The sequence below is a fragment of the Falco rusticolus genome, chromosome 10 (assembly GCF_015220075.1).
Source record: "Falco rusticolus isolate bFalRus1 chromosome 10, bFalRus1.pri, whole genome shotgun sequence".
In the NCBI taxonomy this organism is placed as follows: domain Eukaryota; kingdom Metazoa; phylum Chordata; class Aves; order Falconiformes; family Falconidae; genus Falco; species Falco rusticolus.
In genome coordinates this window covers 28508702-28530430 of record NC_051196.1, presented here as the reverse complement: position 1 = coordinate 28530430, position 21729 = coordinate 28508702, and the positions used below count along the sequence as shown (strand labels likewise).

Here is a 21729-nt window from a genome sequence, read left to right as displayed (position 1 = left end):
AGGAAATTCTTGGCAAATGTGTGTACATAAGAACAAAGATACATCTGTGAACAAAAAGCTTAAGGAACACTTTCTGTAAAACCCTAAATACTATTTCCATCCTAGAATATAGACATTTACAAGTAATTCTGCCAGTAACCAGTAGTAATTTTAGTACAATGTTTGTTTCCAAGTACTTGAAAGCACCTACTCTTGTGTAATGGACTAGGAATAGTAACTACCGTCTTTACCCTGTCTATAGCAATTACTTTTTTTTTTTTCCCCTTGAAGCTAGAAAAAACAGGCACAGACTTGATGGAAACAGAGTAAATTTTTCTGAATTCTTCCACTTTCACCATATGGTTCAGTTTCAGTTCTCTCCAAGCTAGAACAATATGCTTTACAGGAGACAAGATGATAAATGCTTAATTTTGGGTTCAGTTAAAACAAACAACTTTCTCTAAAAGCACATGCTTTGTTTCAAAGTGACATTTGTTAAAAGCCTTAGTGTCCATATTATATTACATCACTGCAGGTCAGCTATCATGACTGACATGGTGACATGGAACAATGAAAGAAGGCAGATTTGCCTTAACCCTCACCACACCACATCTCCTGTACGGTCTGAACACACCACAGACTTTAGGTTCCTTTGATGCTGTTTCTAAACCTCTTTGCAACAATCAAGATAGAGTACAAATGTAACATATGTAGAGATTTTTGCTTGTTGAGAACCAAAAAAATACCCAAACACCCCCACCCCACCCCCGACTAACCCAAGAAACAGTACTTCATGCTGTCTGGCACAGGCAGGCTTTCTAATGCTGTTGTGCCAAGATCCACCATCACTCTTTCACACCAAGATACTCAACACAATCCCTGCTTGGGTCTCTCGGAGAGGCTTTGAAATGACATATCCTCTACTTGAAAGAACACCAGCACATTTTACAGGGAAAAGCATCTTTAAAAAGCAAGCTTGTTTTTTCTGTGATGAAAATTCCAAATTTATGTCGTAGCATTACCATTCACCTTTAAATAAATATTGATGGATGTAGAAGTTGTTTATGTTTTCAGGGTTGAAGTTAGGTGGCTAAATCCACATTTAGGCTTCTAACAAAAAGGTAGGAGAGTGTATTGCTTCACCGGGTTACAGGTGTGCAACTTCCCAAAGGTCGGGTTTTAATGAGGGCTTGAGCCAAGGCATTGCCACAGCAATTCTAGACAAACCATACTACCAACTCCACAGAAAGCTAAACCCAGAAAAGTTTATCAAGGACTCATGCCTTCTTGGAGGCCATAAATGGACTCCATGTGAAAGGCTAAGCACATACTCCAGACTGAAAAGACAGCAAAGCAATCCCACAACTGGCCTCTGCCCGAGGGATAGTTCAGCAATGCAAAGCTCCTACCTGGTCCTGGCTGAACCTGGCCTTTCTTCTAGTAGCTAATGTGTTAGCGCTCTCTTGCTTCCCAACCCCTTTCAAAGGAGCTTACCTTCTCAGCAGCTCATATATGAAAACCAACTGGGCTGACTCACCCCACTGCAGTAATTAACCCTCTCTAGGTCTCTGTGGGACCTGCAGACCCCACTGCAACAGCAGATTGATGGAGACAAAACTCTAGGTTTTACTTGTCAGTTTTACTGGCAGGATCGCGTGGAGGCGAGAGGGTGGGAGAAGAGAGCCAAAAATGATTTTCAAGTACAGTCACAACATTGATAAAAGCCTTAGCATGGATTTAGTCACACTGGAATTAAATTTATGTAGCTCATGTCTCTGGCAAGGGTGCTCTGCTAACACAGTTGAAAGCACTTAGCTGCAATCACCAAAATGCTGCTGGTGAGAACCCTTAGTGGGTTCTCTGGCTACAGGGAATTGTTTCTGTAACGTCTTAGACCAGGTTCTGCTCCATGATTGGGGATCTGAATATAGGTACAGCCATTTTTTGGTCAATAAATACATGCTATTAAGGTTTTGTAGCCTTGATTACTGAATTCGATGAAGGGTGCCTGCTAATTGGTGCTGCAGAAATTTAAGAGGTTACTGTCTCCACCTACTTGCTCTCCTATTCTGGCAGCTGAACGAGAGGACACCTTTCAGTCATCTCAGGTCACACCCAAGGATTTCAGTTTACAGAGATAAATATCCAAGGCTGTGAAATACTTTAGCTGATGAGCTAGCACAGGTTTACTTCTGCAAATCTCCTATAGTACTGCCAGTGAGAATCACCAGGCTTTCGGCACTCACCAGGTATCTATTTATCTAGATATTTATATGAACATGATCCCCTCAGCAATGAAGCATGATACCTGTAACAGGGTATCAACTCCAGAGTGGTGGTAACAAGCACTTATGTTCATATATTTAATAGAAAGAGTGTAAACTATGCAGAGATAGGAATTTATGGTCTCCTATACAGAGGCTGAGTGAGAAGGCTTTGTTTGAGAAGGAACAGATAGAGGATCAGAAGCAGGCAGCAGGAGATCTGCAAGCTAAACTCTTGCTGTTCCTATAAGCCTCTCACACTGCCCTGTTAACCCACACTCCCTCCCAGCCCACACAGGTGGAGGCTGAAGCCAGCTGCTGGCAAAATCCTACACTTTCTTCCAAATGGTCTGTTTGTGCTTTTGAAGGGAGACTCTTCCTGAATGCAGCACTCTGTGACAACCTGCCTGCAGAGGAATCGTGACAGCAGTGTTTTGATTTGGGCCTTCTAAAGTGAATGAGTGATAGGAAGATTTTCAGTTCTACCAAGCAGACATATGTTCTTATTTCTATCATTCTTTTGCTTATCAGAAGTTATATAATCTATTTGTGTAGGAACAGGACATTTGATGATTATATGCTTTTCCAATACTGTGAATCAGTGGTAAAAAGAAAAAAATATTGTTTCGGAGGCAAGCTCGATTTTACAAGCAAATTTTTCACAAGCAACTCTTTTCCTCCACTTATGACAGCCACTGCCAGTGCTCAAAAGCTGCAAAAAGAAAGCTTCCTGTGATGACAGTGCCTCAACATGCTTCAATCTCATTTATTCAAGTAATACAATTTCAGTTTATACCAACTAAGAATCTGTTTCTCCAATTGACTAGAAACTGCTGACAGAAAAAAAAGTGAAAACTCTGCACTTCCCTTATGTTTTTCCAAACAATACTAATGAAGTCATCAAAAACATCCTTAAAATTTGTGAAGTACTGCAACAAAGATGAGTCTGCAAAAGTGTAATCATGTTTTAAATGTCCTGAAGATTGTGTCCAGGGTCTGCCTTTATCATTCCCTGTGCACTGCAAAAATCATAAAGGACCTTACTCCTACTCTGTGTAAAGGTAGGTGAAGGGGCAGTGTCAAATGTCGCATCACCTGCTTACAGTCGGATGTGATAAAGAAGGAATTTGGACTTTGTACCTTTCCGGTTTAAAGTCAAATCGCTAATGCTTCCTGTGCAGAAGGCTGATTTCCTATGCAGTTTAGTAGGTGACAAATTTAATAGGAAATGATTAAGTAAAAGCAAAGAGTGTTGATAAGGGTTTTATTCTTCTTCAAGGCTTTTGATAATTTGTTTTCAGAAAATAATACAAACTTTAAGGAATTTATACACATCTTCAGACCCTCTCAAGGCTGCTGCAGAATTTCCTGTTTTTGTGTTCTCAGAACTGCTAAACTGCTGAAGTTGCCAGTAAAGACCTGGGTGTGTTATCCAGAAGAGGTGGAGTCTATAACAAATCCAGATTCTTCACTGATATTCTCAAATGAGTGTACTGAAGTTAGAGTTTTTCTATCTCTGTCTCACAAATGGGGTCAGTTCACTCATCCATGCACTAGCCCTTTCTGTTTGTATTCTGGAGTGCTGTCTTTTCTAGGTATGAAAGCATGGATTTTGTTGCATAAATTGCCTCAAAGCCAGTTGTAAACATTTATATATAAAAAGGTATTAAGGTATACTTAAAACATGTTCTAAGCCCTGGGTACAGAGCTAGCAACGTGAACCACACAAACCCTGGAAGCATTTTTGTTACTTCCTTAGACGTCAGATCCTGGTCTCTGTGTGAGCAGACCAACCCCTCATCTCCTGAAGCAAAAAATCTTGTACTTACAAAGGGCAAGAGCCTAATCAGATTCCCAACTGGAAAGCTGCTCGAGCTTAACACCAGGCAGAGGGTAGATACAGGTCTGGCATGGCCAACAGGGAGAAAGACTATGCTTTCTAGGTACTCTTAAAGGTGTTTATTGCTTTGCAAACCTCCCTGGGAATGCAAATACAGTGTGATTGATGGATGCACACAATTCAACAGAACAAATGCTTTCAGCAGACAGGTGGCCCAACAGGAACCTCCGAAGATCCTATTATACAGACGCAACAGTGCAATTATGATATTTTCAGGCATATATTCTGCAGGAGCGGGGATCCACAGAAACTCCTCTGCAGTCCCCCCACTTTGGCGGGGGCAGATGCAGCAGGTGGAGGAGGCTGAGGGGGCCCGAAAGGGTGTGGACCAGGTTGTGGAACACCAAAGTGTGGTGCCTGCCCACACAAACAGCAAGCCTTCAAAGCAATACTTCAGCCCCAACAGGTCACATGCAACCAGGTCTTTTTCTATGTGTGACCCATTAAGTGATTACTTATACTTTGTGGCCATTTTGCAGCTGCCAACAGGCCCCATCCCAGCATTCCCACCAAAGAAAAGCCAGGCAGGGTGACAGCAGCAATCACAAACCTGTCCCTGAGCACAGATGAGGGCCAGGTATGGTCCTCAGCACTGCCTCAGTTTCCCTCCATTTCCTAAAATGTGTGACAGCTCTTGCAGTACCCCTCCCCACCCTGGGGACAGGGACAGGTGACTTCAGGCTGGGTGGTCAGCTGGACATGGACACTGAAATGGGCCTGGCCATGGAGCTGCCCTGGCCCCGGTTCCAATGGGGCCCTCTCAGAGATGGCCCCTCAGAGATGCTCCATCAGAGACGCCCCATCAGAGACGCCTCCTCAGAGATGCCCCCTCAGAGACGCCCCTCAGAGATCCCCCTCAGAGATGCCCCTCAGGGACACCCCCTCAGAGATGTCCCTCTGAGACTTCACAAGACAACCAGCAGACAGGGCAGGCCAGAAAACTACCAGGCTCTGGGGTGTTTTTTAGGCAAGGGTCAATGCTTACACCAAATAAATAATAGCTGCTAAAGTGCAATTACCTGTTTTGTGTGTGCTGGTAATTAGCTGCTGGTTACGCACACAATTAATGGGCAGGCTGTTTAATACTGGAAATCACATTGTTCTAACCGGGCTGCGCACTGTAACAGTCAGCGCAGGGCAGTGTTGCCAGGAGTTGCCCTTAAAAACCTTCTTGAAACGTGGTGAAGTTAATCATCTGGCCAGCTTCCAGAGAAGAACAGTTGCGCTCAGATACACTTCCATGGGAGATAATGTGCTTTCAGTTTTTTTCCTCAGAAAACCTGTGGCGCCCCACCTGTGGCGGCGGGCTGGGCCCGCTGAGGGCTCATCCTGGGGACAGCAGGACACGCGTGGCAGGGCCCGAGCCTCACCTGCGAGTGGGCTCGCTTACGGCAGGGTGGTGGTGGCATAAACATCTGCCCCTTGGAGGGAAGCATTTCTTACACAAAAAGTAGCAATTTTACTCCATTCCCTGTGATTTTTGTGTTTATGAGATTGCATTGACTTCTTAAAATTCTTCCAAAATGCCTACATGACACACACGTAAGAGCCTTGAAGCAGTCTGGCCTGCTTCAGTTCCCCTCAAAAGACCCTATGCAATAAAACCTGAGCTTTGACAAGAGTCTAAATGCAATGCATTGCTTTGGCTGCTCTTTTCCTTTATCTTGGATTGCCGCCTCTTCCAAAGCTTTGATTTCCAAATAACTTGTTAAGCTTTACTGGGCCTGAACATAAAAGCTGTATTTTTATATTTCTTACACGGCACTGGAATGCGGAAGCTCAACTTAACTGTGGATGCACCTCCTAAGACCTTTCTTCCTCTTGGGGCTCCATGTGTTGTTGCTTTATGAGAAGGCTGAGTCGCTTCTTCAGGGCTCGTGTTGTTCCTGTTATCAGAGAGGAATCGAGCAAAACAGGGAGTTTCTACGTGGGAGGCAGTGCCAACACTAACCATTATTTCATCTGCAATAATAGCTCAGTGGCATAAGGGGCATCCACAGCCAAACTTACTGTTTTTCTTGTTTTTCTGCCAAGAGGATTTCCTGATTCCTGAAATTAGTCCCATTGCCAAGTGATATGGTCAGATCACATGGTCAGCGGTCCTAATTGCCTTGGAAATACAGGATTCAATCAACGCAGACCTGCTCCTAACACATGGACTAAGGAAGAGTTATTCCCTTCCACAGGCGGCCTGATGTATCCATAATACAATATTAATGTCCAAGCTGTCTATAATAAAATAATATATATAGTCTATAATTAATTAATTACACAGAGCATATTTTTATTTGAAAATTGCTGAAATACTATCCTAATACGGAGGCAATTACAGCAGTATGAAGTCAGCAAATAGCATGATAGCTTATTCCTCCTTCCTGAGAACACTCACTATGCTGACATCTGGCACTTTCATACCAGCATGTAACCATGGTGGTTGTCTCACTGTATGTAGCTTTACATGCATTGACTTAATTAAAACTGTATACTCTTGCAGTGGAGACAAAGCCTAAGACCTTTTTGTGGAGCAAAGCTGGATATTACAAACCCAGTTCTTCTCTCATCCTACCAAAAATGGGGATGCACAGAAGTCACTGGTCCTACACAGATGTAGTAGGTTGTTACGAATCAGATTTGAAATCTGTAAGCAGTCACTCTGATTGATACCGCTTTATACGGCATGAAAGGCCCATTGTGCTAGGGAGGAGAGCAGAAAGTACTATTTCAACTAAAGGACCTTTTGTCTGTGCTCTCTGTGCATAGAACCAGTGGCAAGTCTTGGTCATCTGCCACAAGTCTACAGGTTTGCAGAGGCCAGTGCAAAAATACCACCCACCTATGCAGTGGCTCAGATCAAGAAACAAGGCTCTTTTACCTTGGTCTTCTAGCACTAGTTAGAAATGTAATTCTGCAGATTTTACAGAATTCTCGCTTGGTTTCCAGTTTTAATCTCTACTCAAATAAAGAATGACAGCTATTCAGTCCGCAGGCAGGATTTTGTTGTGTTGATTTATGCCTTAATGTCACATCAATTATCAGAAAACAGAGATGTAAGTAACAAACTTTGTTTTAAGATTAAAGCGGCAAGTGATTTCTTTGAAAGGATAAGTATTCGTTTATTTAATCATAAGGAGGTCAAAATATACAGTACTGTATCATTCAGATGCTAGTGTGGATTAAAACTGTCCAGGTTAGCCCGGGGCTGAATAAACAGAAATCTTAATTTTCTGTAAAATTTATTAACTACAGTTATTACACAAGTCTTGTGAAGCAGGTAGGTGCCTGGACAGCCTTGATTTTGGTTTTTATTAGGATTAATTACAAGTATGGATATAAACAAATAGCTGATGAAACCACTAAGTTTCCTATCATCTGAAAAACATTAATAACAGGATCGTAGGTACAGCCTTGGAGTTAGGACTGCGGTGGGGACGCGAGTGCCCCCTTGTGTTCCTATTAGAACCTTAAATCGTTTTTAATTTGTTATCCCACCTCACCAAGACAAGAGAGAAGCTGTCTCAATCATGTAAAGCCTTTGCATTTTAGCGTTTTAATTTACATTAATAACCAATATGAAGCATAACTTTATAACCACTGATTCTATTATACTGCAGACTTTTTGCTAATTTCAGCTCTATTGAAAACCACAGAAGGTGACTTGGTTGTTTTTACATTTAACTATAACATTTATCAAAGGAGATTTTCTTTTTTTCCTGGCTGCTTTAAAGCTCTCTAAAGCTGAGGATTTGTTGCTCATGCCTTGCTGCACAAACTGCATTCCTTTGTCACATGCATTTTTTTCTGCCATTTATTTAATTCACTGCTGCTTTCTCACCTTACATACTCTGCCCTCTATAGACTTAAAACCATCCACATGACCTTTCTTTAAGTATACTACACATTGCTTGATGATCTTTAGAGTTGCTTTCTAACATCTAATGAACAAACCTTGTAAATGATATACCTTAAATGATACACCAATGTTTGCTTTAGCCTCAGGCATTTGATGACAGCCATGTAAAGGAAAATAATGAGTCATCTCTACTGCAAGGGAGCTTACAGAGAGCTGCTGATCCTTCAGCAACCAAGTGTATTCATTACTTGGATTTCCCAGCAGGTAGGATAGACACTGGATCTGTTTGCACTTCAGCATCAGACATCCTTTTGGAACCCTGTGGAACAAAATAGAGAAATTTATAAAAATTTTCAAATATTTCAGAACAGTTCAAGTCTGGAATTATGTCTTAGAGTTTTGCTACCAGATATTTCCCACTCATTTCACCTTTCTGCTTTTCTTAATTTGCCCTTTATTTATATGCATAAGCATATAAGCACCATCTGTATCATGACAATCCCAGAAAGCTACTGCTTGTGACTTTGCCTAAATGTGTTGGTTATTTTCATATAATTTTCCTGGTCAGCACGGAAAGCAATTGTCTTTAGAAATTGGACCAATGTACCAGAGACATGTTGCTGTGTACTTGCACTGTAGTTTTGGCATAGCTTTCTCTAAAATTTTCTTGGCCTAAATGGTTCACTGAAACCATGCTGAGTCCTTCAAGCATGATTAACAGTGTATTATAGCCAGCCTTGGTCTGCTCTAAGTTAAAGGAACATTAAATACTTTTATGCATGACAGGTATTTGACAATGTTAGAGTGATAAAGCTTTTTTACACTACAAATTCAATTCTGGTTTTGGAACCAGTTCAAGACACTAATCCGACTTAGATGAAGGAAATGCATAGATCTAGCCACACCAATTAAATTTTTTACTAGTAATTGATAAAACCTTGGCTTTAGTTTAAGATGCCTTGACCTAATTCTACTGGCCTTGAAACCACCGAAACTTCAGTACATGACAGCAAAATGGATCCACAACACTGTTTCAGAGGTCACTGTTAATGTAGGATGCCAATCCTATTTGTAGCCAGATGCCTAAGTCATTACATGCTAAACAGAAAAAAGAGCATGACAAAGCTAAAGGTGACTGCTATGTGCTTTCCCTACAACAGGAACTGTGCAGAATCATATACAAATTCTCCTTTCACACAGTATGTTTTGCACTGGAAACCTGACTCATCACTTCAGGTCACCACAAGACTATTCTGTGTCAGACCTGGAGAGTGAAAGATCTCAACTTCCTCATCCTTTTCAGAGAAGTAATAACAGTGGGTTTTTTATACTGATTAGTCTCCACCTCATTGATATTCTTTTAACTTTTCACCTTTGAAAATCTAAGTATTAAAAAAAAAGCAGCCAAAAATCACAACAGACTAAAAGAATCCCCTGTCTTTGACTGTAATCTTGTGCAGCTCAGCTGGCTGCAATGGGTTTGTTTCTGCTTACACTGATGTTGAGTTTGGAAGACACTCTAGAGCAGAATAAAATTTTTTGGCCACATATACGTAGCAGCAAATGGAAACCACATAAAACAATGTAATAGCTCCTAATATCTATTAGACAATACCAAACAAGCTAGTAATTCCAAATTTATCCAACAATGCTAAAAACCTACACATCTGTTAAAAGACTTCCCACATTACAAGAGTAATGGAGTCTGTCAATGGTAGCTGTTCTGTCTGATGCATGAAGATATTAAGCCATTTTTAGACTGATGGAAACGAGGATGATACTACTTGCCATTCTTCCTATAAATGGGTGGAGAGAGGAGTAAAGGAGGGGAAGTCATTTGAGATAATCCCCATTTTGACTCATTTAGCACATTTGCAGAAGTGTCATACATTATTTGCTTATACTACAGTGTCCCTGCTGCACCCATCAAGGTGGTTGCTGATTAAAGCAGGAAGCGTTGAGGAGACTGGCTGATGATTCTTGTTAAACTGGAATTTCCAAGCCTTGTGTGAAACAAGGAACTTTGTTCCTGCCCTTTTAACGGACAAATTCCAGCTCTGCCCTCAGATTCAGAAGCACAGGTACCACTGGCTCACATCTTGCTTTCAGTTACTTTGCACACCCCTTTCAGTGCAGTGGAAGCTGGCTGTATTTGTGACAGCTAAGCTGGAACATATTATTTTGTGCAGAGCACTTTAAAGTGCACACAGAGGAATGTCATGGATTTGGAGTGTATTTTTTTTCCACCTTGTGCTCAGGAGAAATCTGTGTCAGTATACTAGATACTCTGATCAGAATAGGTCAGAATAGTTTCCACATGCTAAGCACTCCTAGTTTCTGACAACTTAAGTATGAGTTATTCCAGCTCAGAAAACAATGTCATTAATCTTTTTTTTACCCCCCTTTCTAATCTAATCTTTCTAAGACTCACTAAATACCTTTGCATTTTATATAGCTTATAAATTAATCTCTTTTACCATAGGGACAACCACTGGACCTTATCGTCCATGCTAAAACCCCTCAGCCGGGCTGCAACACTGTTTGCTTGCATAAGCGGCTCCATTTGTATCAAAAGTTTCAGCATTTGTTAGTCCAACCGGGAGCAGATGCTTGAACTGTAGTGTTCTCATCAGCTGCATTCCTGCACTACGACTTCCTCTTACTCTGTACCCTTTCCCAGAGGAATCCACAGATTTAGGAGAGAGCGGTGTTAAAATAGCTGCTATTGAAATAGCTCACCAGAATTTAGGAGGCGCTGGGTGGGTACAGGTTATGTGAGCAAGTAAGGTCTGCTGGATCCCTTGTTAAGTATCTCCTGCTTCCATTTTATCAGTATAAAGCTTTATAGTTTTGCTGAGTTGTTCCCAGATATTTGAGCTGTTATCTTGAAATGAAAATTCTGGCATTGATTTGTGTGTGATCTAATACTTTTAGATTAATGATTACCCTTCCTAGGACTTCGTATGATCACCTAGGAGATGTGCAGATTATTTTTTTAAAAGCATAGCAGAACTGGGTTACTTAGATGTGGGTAATCTTTTTTTGGGATATTAAAAAAGATACAGTAATCTTCTGTGAGATATTTTCCATACACAGACCTCATTTGTTGTTGTTTTATTTTTCCCCTCCCAGTTCAAAAGCACAAGAAACTGACTGTATCAGCTATACTGTTATAAAAACTTTTTTTTTTTTTTAGCGCCATCTTCTGTTAATGGTAGAGGGAAGCTGTAGGAATACTGTTGACCTTTATAATTGCAACAGAAGATAAGGGACTATACAGACAAACTGTCTGGCATACTACTCGAGCAAGCAAAAATATCTCACAGAACATCTCTACTTCCTCTACATTTATTCTGCATTTTTTTTCCCCAAACGGTCTTTTTACCTCTTCACAATCTCCTCTCTTGATCAAAAAGCTTTTTCTTGCCCTTTGAATCAGAGACACCTTTCCTGCTTCTTTCTGTGTCTCATGAACTTGCACTCGAAAGCATGTCTCCTTGCTAGCTTGCACTTCCTGTTTCTCCCTTTGTGGAATAATTCTAAATTTGTATCTATTGTTAAATTCTACGAGAGATTTTTGGATACAGCTTGGATGAATGACACCATACAAATAAAGTACAGTTGTCAACAGACAAACCCTTTTTCACACAGTGGCTACAGTGAGAACTTCGACAAAGGAGGACTGTCAGTGCTTAAATTCAACAAACCTCCAGACCAGAGAAACAAATCCCATTTATCTCCAGAAATAATAGAGGCAGTTAACATTTGCCCCATTTCTAGATAACCTATGCTGGAAATATGTGGCTGTCTTCCTCCCCTGCAGCTGACATAAGAGATCTGTTACCATCATCTGAGTGGTTTAAGTAACAGAACTCCTGATTTCACTGCTGGGGGGAGGTTGCCAATACTCACAGCAGGATATGACACCTACACACCATGCTTCTGAGCGTGGATCAGATGCTATGCACATGAACTCATGTTGTGCACAGTGGAAATTTCATACAAAATTTGGAGGCAAAGGGTGTGAGGAAAGAAATGTGCACATAAGCATGCATGTGTTTGATAACTTCAATTAGCTAGTATAATTCATAGGTAGATATAAAACAATATCCTCACTTTCTCACATTCTGTTAAGCAAAAAGATTTCTCCTCTTGACTTCACTGGGAGCAAAGATGAATGGAAGCCAGCACAAGATGGTGGATGCTCCAGGTGAGCTCCTGGACTTCCTTGCTCCACTGAAACTACAGGAAAGTCCCACTGATTCAGTGAGGACCAGGATTTTACCCCAGAACAATGGGGGGAAACAGAAAGCAGAAGTGGCTGAACTTTTGCTAATCAATATTACAGAAAGTTATTTTCCTTTTGTTCTTAATTCCCCTTCTAATATGTAATTATTTTGGTAATGCAAATCACCTTCTGTAGTATACACAGTAATTCTGTGAAATGTGTGCAAATTAAACACTTCTTATGATGTGGAAAAACATCTGCCTCTGAATGAGTCATACTGGCCTGCATGGCAGCCCTTATTTTATAACCCAGTGTCCTAACAGGGCTAATTTTCAAATCTGTGTTACCATTTCAATTTGTATTGCTTGCCTTTCCTTCTTTCAGGCCTGGAGGATTGCCTAGCTCTTTTTCTTTCCTGACAACCTTAGAAGTAGGTTAGGGAGGAAGGAAAAAAAGCTGTATGTCTCTCAGGGGAGCCAGATTCACTAGGAATCATTGAAGGTAACAGTCAAATCTGTTTAGCTTCTTCACATCACTTGAAATTTGTGATGAAGCTCAGTTTACACACAAGGTTTCTAAAAGATGCTAAAAATGACCCCATAGGTCTGTGGATTTATTGCTGTTGTGGCAATGTGAGGAAAGAGGAGCAAACTGCATCCTTCCAGTTTGTTCGTAAAAAGCAATCAAAATCTGCCCTCATGCCAGCACTTGAGAGGCAGTCCCAGGTCTAATCTGTGCTTTTGTTTTTACCTTGGCACCAAATACAGACGAGGGGGAAAAAAAAGTTTCCACTTATTTAATACTCTGAGGAACCACTAGTTGCATGATTAACACCAAACCTTACAGAAACTCAGATTTTGCGCATACTGAATTCTTTCATTTATACGTTTCAGCTTTCAGTGAAGGGGGCATAGCTAATTTAGGGTAAGATTTAAGAAAAAAAGCAGGGAAAAAAACCCACTTTTTTTTTTAATGTGCTTAACTAGTCTATAACTGATCGCTAACATGAGCTGCTTATCTTGTGACCACTATGCTGGTTCCCACCCACCCAGTGGTCTACCTTAATTTTTTCCTTGCAGGGGTTTCCTGCCTTGCAGGGATGTCCCAGCTGCTGTGAAGCAGCAGCTAAACCACCGTTGTGGCCAGCAGGTTACTCACTGGCACCATGTCCACTTTTCCTTAACAAACACACCATAATTTGTGGGTGGTTCAGTACCTGCTATAGGAACAGTTGAGTCATCCCCATAGCCAAGGCATGAACCTCAAAAACGGGGGTGTGGGAACAATTATAGATCTCCCATAGTAAACCATACCTGCCTGTGAATCAGTACCCTGAGGCCCAAGTTTTCCAAAAACTTGCGGCTGTTTGGCTTTAGCCCTGCAAGCTGCTTGTGAAGTTGCACTCCATCGGAGCACAAATATCGCACGGTTACAGCTTGCAGGCTAGGTGGTTCAATCAGCTGAAAAAAGACTAAAAAGATAAGATCAAGTTGACGTACAAGGCCCTTAAAAAACCCTCCAAGTGACTGCCTCTTCTCTGTCTTCTTGAAGGAGGGTTCCTTGGAAGCATCTCCTCCGTTCTGGATGGAGTCGGTCTCGGCTGCTTGCTGCTCCCTGGAGTCTGGCTGCTCCCTGGTTTCCTGTTTGCTGCCTTTCTGCTTGCTCAGCTCCACTGTAGACTTCTTGTCTTTTGAACTCTCTTTGCTCTTTTGGCCCACAGGTTCACTTTCAGCTGGGGCAACTGGCCTCTCTGTGGAGTTTAATGTCTAAAGCAGTTTCAAACAATGGTTATTTTTAGTGTGAAATGTAAACATTTTGGAAGGCGATCCATAAATATATTAGAAAATGAAAGGCCACCTGGCAGGGAGAAATCCTGCCGTCCAACGAGTTTTCATTTACAGAGTTTGGGATGAACTCCTGCAGCCTTGACTTAGGGAAGGACTCCCAGTGAGCCAACAGAATTACTTACATGAGCAAAGACTGCAAGATCAAACCATCCCTGCATAGACTTTATTTATGTATATGTCTATGCTGAGGCTGTTTTAGGAGGCAGACAGTGTGCATGGTAAGATGCAGAGTCACAAGCATGCACTGCCAACTAAGGCTCTCCGAGCTTTTGCATCCAAGGCTGTGAAAGCACCCAAAAAGTGCAAGAAAAAGATCCGAGAGAGAAACGAAGTAAAAGACACCATAAAGCAAAGGATAAAACCAACTCTGCCATGAAACTGCACCACTCCACCAAAGAATTAACATGGGGTTTGGCTATGGAAGGCCATAGCGTCATAGAAAATTTCATATACAAGCACAAAAGAAGAGATAGCAAAGATTTCAAAGACAAATACAACAACAGAGCACCTATTTATAGTAAAGAAAAAGATTTCGAAACTCAGAGAAGTACCGGATATGTTTGAAGTTCACAGGATAAAAACCGTATCTGGCAAACAAAGGATAATGAAACTGTCACAGTTTGGAGAGTAGCAAATGGCTAGATAAGTTTTTGCTTGGAATTCACTTTGCAAATAGGATTGTTTTTTTTCTTATGCAAAAAATCGTATTGTCTTATTTATTACCATAATAATTAAAACAGCACACAAATTTACCATCTTGAAAAGCTGGAAATCTTACATCTGCCCGCAGGGCAGAGCCCAGAGCTTAATGCTGAGTAATTTTTCCAGCTTTGGGGATTTTACCATTAGTCTTGAAATACCTGGTGTTCTTCTAAAGGCCTAGGGTTATACACCTACATGACAAGCTTTAATTAAAAATAAAAACATTTTTAGACATTATGATTTTAGAGAAAAACCTGAAAGCAGAAACTCCAGAGAAACAGAATGCAAATACATCTCTCATATCTATTAAAAAAACCCTCAGACCCTCTAATTTTGGGGAAACAAGAATGAGAGGGGGTAGCAATACTACCTCTGGCCTTTTTAACTTGATTTACCTTTTTTCCCCACCCAATCTTAGCCCCTCCCCCCCCCATGTAAATTATAGAACCTGCAACCATTTAAATACATTTAGTCTTGACCAGTAGGCTTCAGTCCTCTGCAAAATATGTGCTTGTATTTAACCGTTTCCTTTTCCAAAGGACAGACATGTGTGGGTATATGCTTGCTTACATCTGGATTTGTCTGCTTTTAGTCTTAAAAAAATACAGCTGTGAAGCTAGTCTTTGCTCTAGTTCTGCAGGAGATACATGAAGGCAGCCCATGAAACCTGGAGATGCTGGTGATCAGTAGCCCCATGCTCACGGGCAGGCACCATCGGGTGTCAATAGTTTATTAAAGCAAATTCAAGAATGTCAGAGTACAGGAGAACTGCCTGGGGCTGCACAGACACGGCACGCTACCTGCAGCTTGTTCACCTGCCTTGAGGAGAAGGACCTGCTTGGATGCACTTCTGGGTGCCCAAGTGATGCAGGAGCTCTCCCAGCACAAGGACAAACAGAACTTCATAGACCCAAATTTAATTCTGTCTTTCTCTTTCTGAATAACTTTATGAGACAGGAAGCTCTCAGTTGCTGGCCCCGTCGGTTAGTTTGAGAAGATCCTTCTTACTCTTATTTGTCTTCACTCGCCTTTGAAATGCTTCTCTTTGGTACAATTGCAAATGTGCACATTCAGTTCAGAAATAACCACAGCACCCAAAATACAGATATGAGACTGGATACGTCTGAACTCAAAGGTGCCAGAACAACTTCTAACCCTTATTAACACTCTGAAATCTGTGGGTTTACTCTGCAGGTATAAAATTAGAGTTGAGTCTTCCTCACCACACTTGATTGTGTAGGTGCCTGATAGTTACAGCATTGCAGCCAAATCTGAACTGGGTGCAACATTATTATTTCTGTGAGCAGGTTTGGGCCTTTGATGTTAGTAAAACAAAACACTTTAAAAATATTCATAATACATTTTCCAGGCAAAATAAGAAAAAAAAAATCCAATCAGATAATATCTTTGAGGTGTTTCATATTAACCTTGAAAGGCAGGAAATTGGCATATTTTATATTGATGGGAGAAGCTCAGGAAATACAAAGTGAAGCCTATGAATAATGAAACATGTTAATGTTTCTTATTCTAAAGGGTGATCTGCACCTGACAGATTGCTTTTACTCTCTCAACATTAACAGTGCTGCTAGAGGGGAAAAAAAAACCAACCCAACCAAAAGATTAACAGGATAGTATTTTTCCCCATCATATTTCAGGAGACCTTGATCCAAGGCTGTTTTTTAAGCACAACAGCAGACCCCCTAAATTTCTGCAGATTTTGGATCAATGTTGTAATGCATTTCTGTAGCATACAGAATGGCAATGATGAAGAGCAAAGAAGAATCACAGCATTCCAGAGATGCAATAGCATAATTTAAGATTGTTTCATAGAAATTCTAAAAAAGGAAAAAGTCAACAGCAGATAGTCTTCCTTGAGCTCTTCTGTGTAATAAAACTGTGCTAATTTACACCAATGCAAGCAAGAGAAGAAGGAAGACCAATAAGTTATTTAAAAAAAATGAAGTAAACTGGTTGATAATTAAAATAATACAATACTTAAAAAAAAAAAAAGTACATCCAGGTCTGTAACTTTTAGTCACCCAGATCATTTCACAAAGCTGTTGTATAAAACAAGGAGTAAGCGTCACAGGACAAGACCTTCTATATTTAGGATGCTTTTAGAGAAATAATTCATAAAGATTAACCTTAGCGTCATAGGACATAATTAAAATAGGAAGAGTGAGAAAATAATTTTAGTATTGATTAAAAAAAGGAAATTCTGAAAGGTCACCTTCCAATACATCTTCTGCTTTGCTCTCAGGTTGAAGGAAACCTTATGCCTGAACACAGAGCCTGTGTTCTGTCTCTCATTGCTGAATGTAATCATTCTGGATATCTTGACTTGCAACAGGTGAGGGTTTGACGCTCAGAAAAGGTAACAGTATTTGTTAATGAAACTGTGATATTTCTGAAGCATTTTTAAAGCCATAAAGAATATAATGTAAAGGTCACATCCAAAGTTTCAGTTTAGCTTTTATGAACATAAAATGAAAGAAATGAAATGAGAGTAAGAAAAATTATTTTCACAGCTTCTGTTAAATTGCAGTGAACAGTTTTCATTCTCACTTTCATTTCTTTTCTATGGAGTTTCCACCTAAATGATCCTTTCCTCTGCAGACAAGTAAATCAGTGAAGTAAAAATTATTCTAGCTGTGTGTATTTAGATTCACTGCCTAAGCTGAGGTACATGCAGGAAGTAAAACAATAGCAAGAGAGATAGGAAAAAAAATTGAACATAAAAACACTGATCATTTTAAGAAAAGGAACACACCTGAAAAAAAGCATTAAAAAAAAATCTGATAAAATAAATAGATAAGTAAAGTAATATGTAAATATATAAAGCTCAATGAGCATGTAGCACTTTTCTTTCAGTGATGTTTATATTTCAAAAGCTAGAATTGTATGGAAGCAGGTGACAACAACCCATCACCAAAAGATGAAGAAATCCGGGCACTTACTTGGTGACTGGGGCTTGGGCCATTTACCTCTTCTGAACTGGTTGTCCCTCCATCACCCTTGACTGACTAAAATAACAAAGGATTATAGGACTTCTAACTGGGTTCCTGTTTGAGGCATTAATTCAATATGAAAACACGAGTCAAAAAACATGAGGTTTGATTTAAGGATACTCTTTATAACACTAAAACAAACCCAGACATTTCAGAAACTCTACCAACACTTTTAAATACCCACATCTCCAAGGCAGATTTTTGCTAGTCGTTTTCTATGTGAAGTGATTGTCTCTCGCAAGTCAATTTTCCCATTAAGGCCTGAGAAATATGAATGAGGTCTCAGTGGACCAGAGATCATATCAGCCAGTAAACAAGACAGTGCTATCAGGCCTGCCGCTGTAGTTTTCTAGGAAAGAGCTTTTGCTTGCTTTTCAGAGGCAAATCTGTCTTATAAGGTCTAGTGGGACTGCCTTTCTATTTAACCATCATCCTAAGAGCATATCCTGTGAATAATTAAAACCCACTCGGCTTTACAGATATATTTTTATATTTTATGATCCGCATCCATTTTTCCCAATTTTTGCTTTCCAGTTTATGCCTTCTGTCTATATAGATCTAAGTAATGGCCCTTCTTGGTGCCCGCTGTTCCCAGCCCAGACAATCAGAGCAGACCCTGAGGCTGCAGCACTGGCCAGTCATTCAGAGCAAACCATGACTCTGAAATATGTTTTTAAGGTACGGTCCTCTGTTTCTATCTAGATTTCAAAATGACAAAAACTTGGTTGACAAAACTAGCTCAATGAGTAAATATCACAACATTTGTGAGAATTAGATTAAGGTTTAGTTACAATTAGTGACATAAAAGAAACAAAATAAATAAGTACATTTATTTAATTAAAAAGTACGCTAGAGGATTCAACATGGTATTCTCCTGAGTACCATGTAAGACACAATGCTTAGCAGTAAAGCATAAAATAAATTCCAGAATTTCAAAGTGCCCAAATTTAAATGTCATTTTTCATTGCATGAGTTCAATGAAAACAATGAAAGGATGTGACTTTTGTTCTAAAGATAGATCAGGAGGATTTGTGGGTTTCTGTAGCTTGTAGATTTGTTACTTGAAGCACAACAGTATCAGCTTGATCCTGTGTGTGGTATTATTGCAAGGACCTATTTCAGTCTCTGATTTCCCCTATAAACCCACAGAAAATCAATACATAGAAGCAGCATGATAGAAAGCTAAACCACTTCATGACAATTCATTACTTGTCACAAATTGTGGGAAGAATGCTCTTTCTGGAACATGCTGCTGCTCAGTCTCTTGCATGTTTATGCTTGTGACTATGTGTAAGAGGTTGCAGAAACGGAGGGGAGGAAGCGCTGTGTGGTCTGTCTGAACATTACAGGATAGAAACTCAGCCCAGAGTGCATGAAGATACATTGTGATAAGATCTAGTTTGCATTTCTATTTCAGTAAGTCTTTAAATGCCTTCAGAGAAAAAAAAAAAAGTTTATGCTATAACAGCAATCACCTTGTTACTTTTTTTTTTTTCTAAAAAAAAGCACCAAACCAACAACAAAAAACCCAATTAAAATTACCAGGGGAAAAAAAAAAAAAAAGAAAAAAGAAAAAAAAAGAAAAACCCCTGCTTTAGCCAATTAGTAATCTGTGGTTTGGTCTGTCTCCTCACCTCCCAAAAATAAATAACAGTGTAAAGACCTTGAAGTCTCTGCCTAGACAAAGTTCCCTCTTGCCTTCACTTAAACATATGCTTAAGGATCACAAGGATTTCTCTCTAGAGCACTGCTGACCTCTTATCCTTGCCTTTGGTCATTTAGAACTGCTGCTGCTGCTGAAAGCTTCCTGAAAGGGTTTTCTGTTTTCTGCAGTAAGGGTGGATCAGCATATCTTTAAATGGAGGAGGGTGGGGACAGGCAATAGGCTTACTACATTTTCATGAATAATGAAGAAAAATTAAGTTGGGACAACATAAAATAGTTATTCTTGATGCCAAATGCTATTTATTACACAGCACAGACACTACAGACAATTTGAAAATAATATTTTTTTTGTTATTCCAGAAAGATATATTTTCCTTGAGAGTTGAGAGCATCTTCCTTAATCCAGAAATAGGAGGGGTTTTTTTGGGGTTTTTTTTTTTTTGCAAAGACCATACTCAACACTATCTCAGACTAACTGTGCTACCAGTCAGCTTCCCAGCTGAGGACAAAGGCTACACCCCCAGTTTACAGTCAATAACTCTGCTCATTCTGATTTAATAAAAATAAATAAATAAATAATAATAAAAGCGCAGCCATTTTACATCCTTCTCATCTCCACAAAAATATCTCAAAACAGACATCTTGAAAGGATTTATCTTACCTAGCTTTGTATCTGTTTATATTGTATGGAGAAAAGCAGGAACTTTATAGGCTCATGCCATCTGACATCCTAAATTCTAAGGGACTCTCAGACCTGCGCACCTCTACTCGGTGCCTTTAAAGGGAACCTGGGTGACTAGCTCAGGTGTAGCCACTTCTATCAAGTCATTTACACTGGGTCTGATGTATCCCACCCTGTAAATAATAAGATAGCTATTTGATTTTAATTAATGAGACATGAGTGACTTTCATTTGGAAGCACAGGATTTCACTCACATTCACGTAGGTGTGGGTTAGTTAGATAAAAAAGCAGTAGTATTTCTTCATCTTTTATTGATTCATGGGGCTTTAAACTAATACTTTATATATTTCTATAATTTCCCAATAGCTTTTGTAGCATTAGTTAACCCTCTCCCATTTTAACCACAGCAATGACTTCTGTGACCTTTGCAATTGCAAACAATTCGTCACAAATAAGAAGGGATGTCTCTACTGAGCAAGTCAGCGGGCAACCTTCAAGACTCATGCTGTCTTTTCCAAAATAAATTACTCCTAGTTCTTGCAATGGCTATCCTTGTGTCAATAGTGGCAACTATAGGGCTATGGATCTAAATGTCTATTTGCTATCAGCCTGTGCTTGTACTTTCTAAGCAGAATATGTTCAAAACTGGGGCACATGGAGAATAACAGACTCGCCTGTCTGAGGCTCACAATAGACTGAAATACTATTAAACAATTTCTGAGTCCCAGTTTTGAATTCTAAGAATATAAGCTACATTTTCTTAGGCACGTGGGTGGTTGACCTGTGTAACATAAGTGTGGATGTTATCAGAATACCTTGGGATCATCTTCTGCGGGTAGAAGAGAAACCCAGTAAACCCAGTAAAGTAGTATAAAATTAAAGGTCAGTCTCTTTCAACAGCCAGAGCGATAATCCATCTATTGCCAGAATGGAGACTAAACAATGAAGTATATCAGTAAACAGAAGCCTGGATTTTAGCAAAGTCCTGCCACATTCCTTCTCACGACAAGCATGGTTTCTTTCAGAGACCATAAGTACCTGTGCTTGTCCAGATCCTGTCTTACAAGAATTCCTGGCCCACTCCACCTGCAGCAAGGCAGGAGGAGTGCTCCAAGAGGACCTGCTGGATCAGCCAGTGACCTGCACCACGTGGATGGCATGCTTTGGACAGGCTCTGATGCCACTTTAAGGCATTTCCCATACCTCCAAGAGCCTCCTGCCCCTGTCACCATGGGAGGTAGAACGCCACAGGGTACATTTAGGCATTGGCTGAGGTTTGTCCAGATTTGCAAGTGAAAGAGGTTGAACAGATGCAACCACGTGAAGACATTTTATCCCCCATGCTTCAGGTAAGAGGTGCTAAGAACTGAGTCCCTCACACAGGCAGAAAGCACAAGGGGATGGTGTGATGTCAGGCCCTTTGCTGTGCTCCTTAAATGTACGTTCACGCTGTGGCCGGAGCTGCAGTGTAAACTCTCATATGTCTGAGTTAGTTTAAAACTAACTAGCATTAGTATGAACAGCAGACTAATGACATTAGCATGAGGACCAGGGAGGCTGCAAATGGCAGCTCCCCAAAATGTGCAAATTACCGAGCTCTGAGC

The 21729-nt window shown here is 40.3% G+C and overlaps 1 protein-coding gene across 1 annotated transcript in view; it reads right to left on the bottom strand.

Annotated features, from left to right (window-relative positions):
* Positions 1–6405: 6405 nt before the first annotated feature.
* BCAS1 (brain enriched myelin associated protein 1) overlaps positions 6406–21729 on the bottom strand; it is a 51234-nt gene continuing 35910 nt past the window's right edge. Inside the window, exons 9-11 of the mRNA XM_037402688.1 lie at positions 17728–17793; positions 13721–13987; positions 6406–8312 (exon numbers count right to left, since the gene is read on the bottom strand). Coding sequence (XP_037258585.1) covers positions 8238–8312; positions 13721–13987; positions 17728–17793 — 408 coding nt within the window. The 3' untranslated portion in view covers positions 6406–8237. The remainder of the gene's footprint in view (positions 8313–13720; positions 13988–17727; positions 17794–21729) is intronic.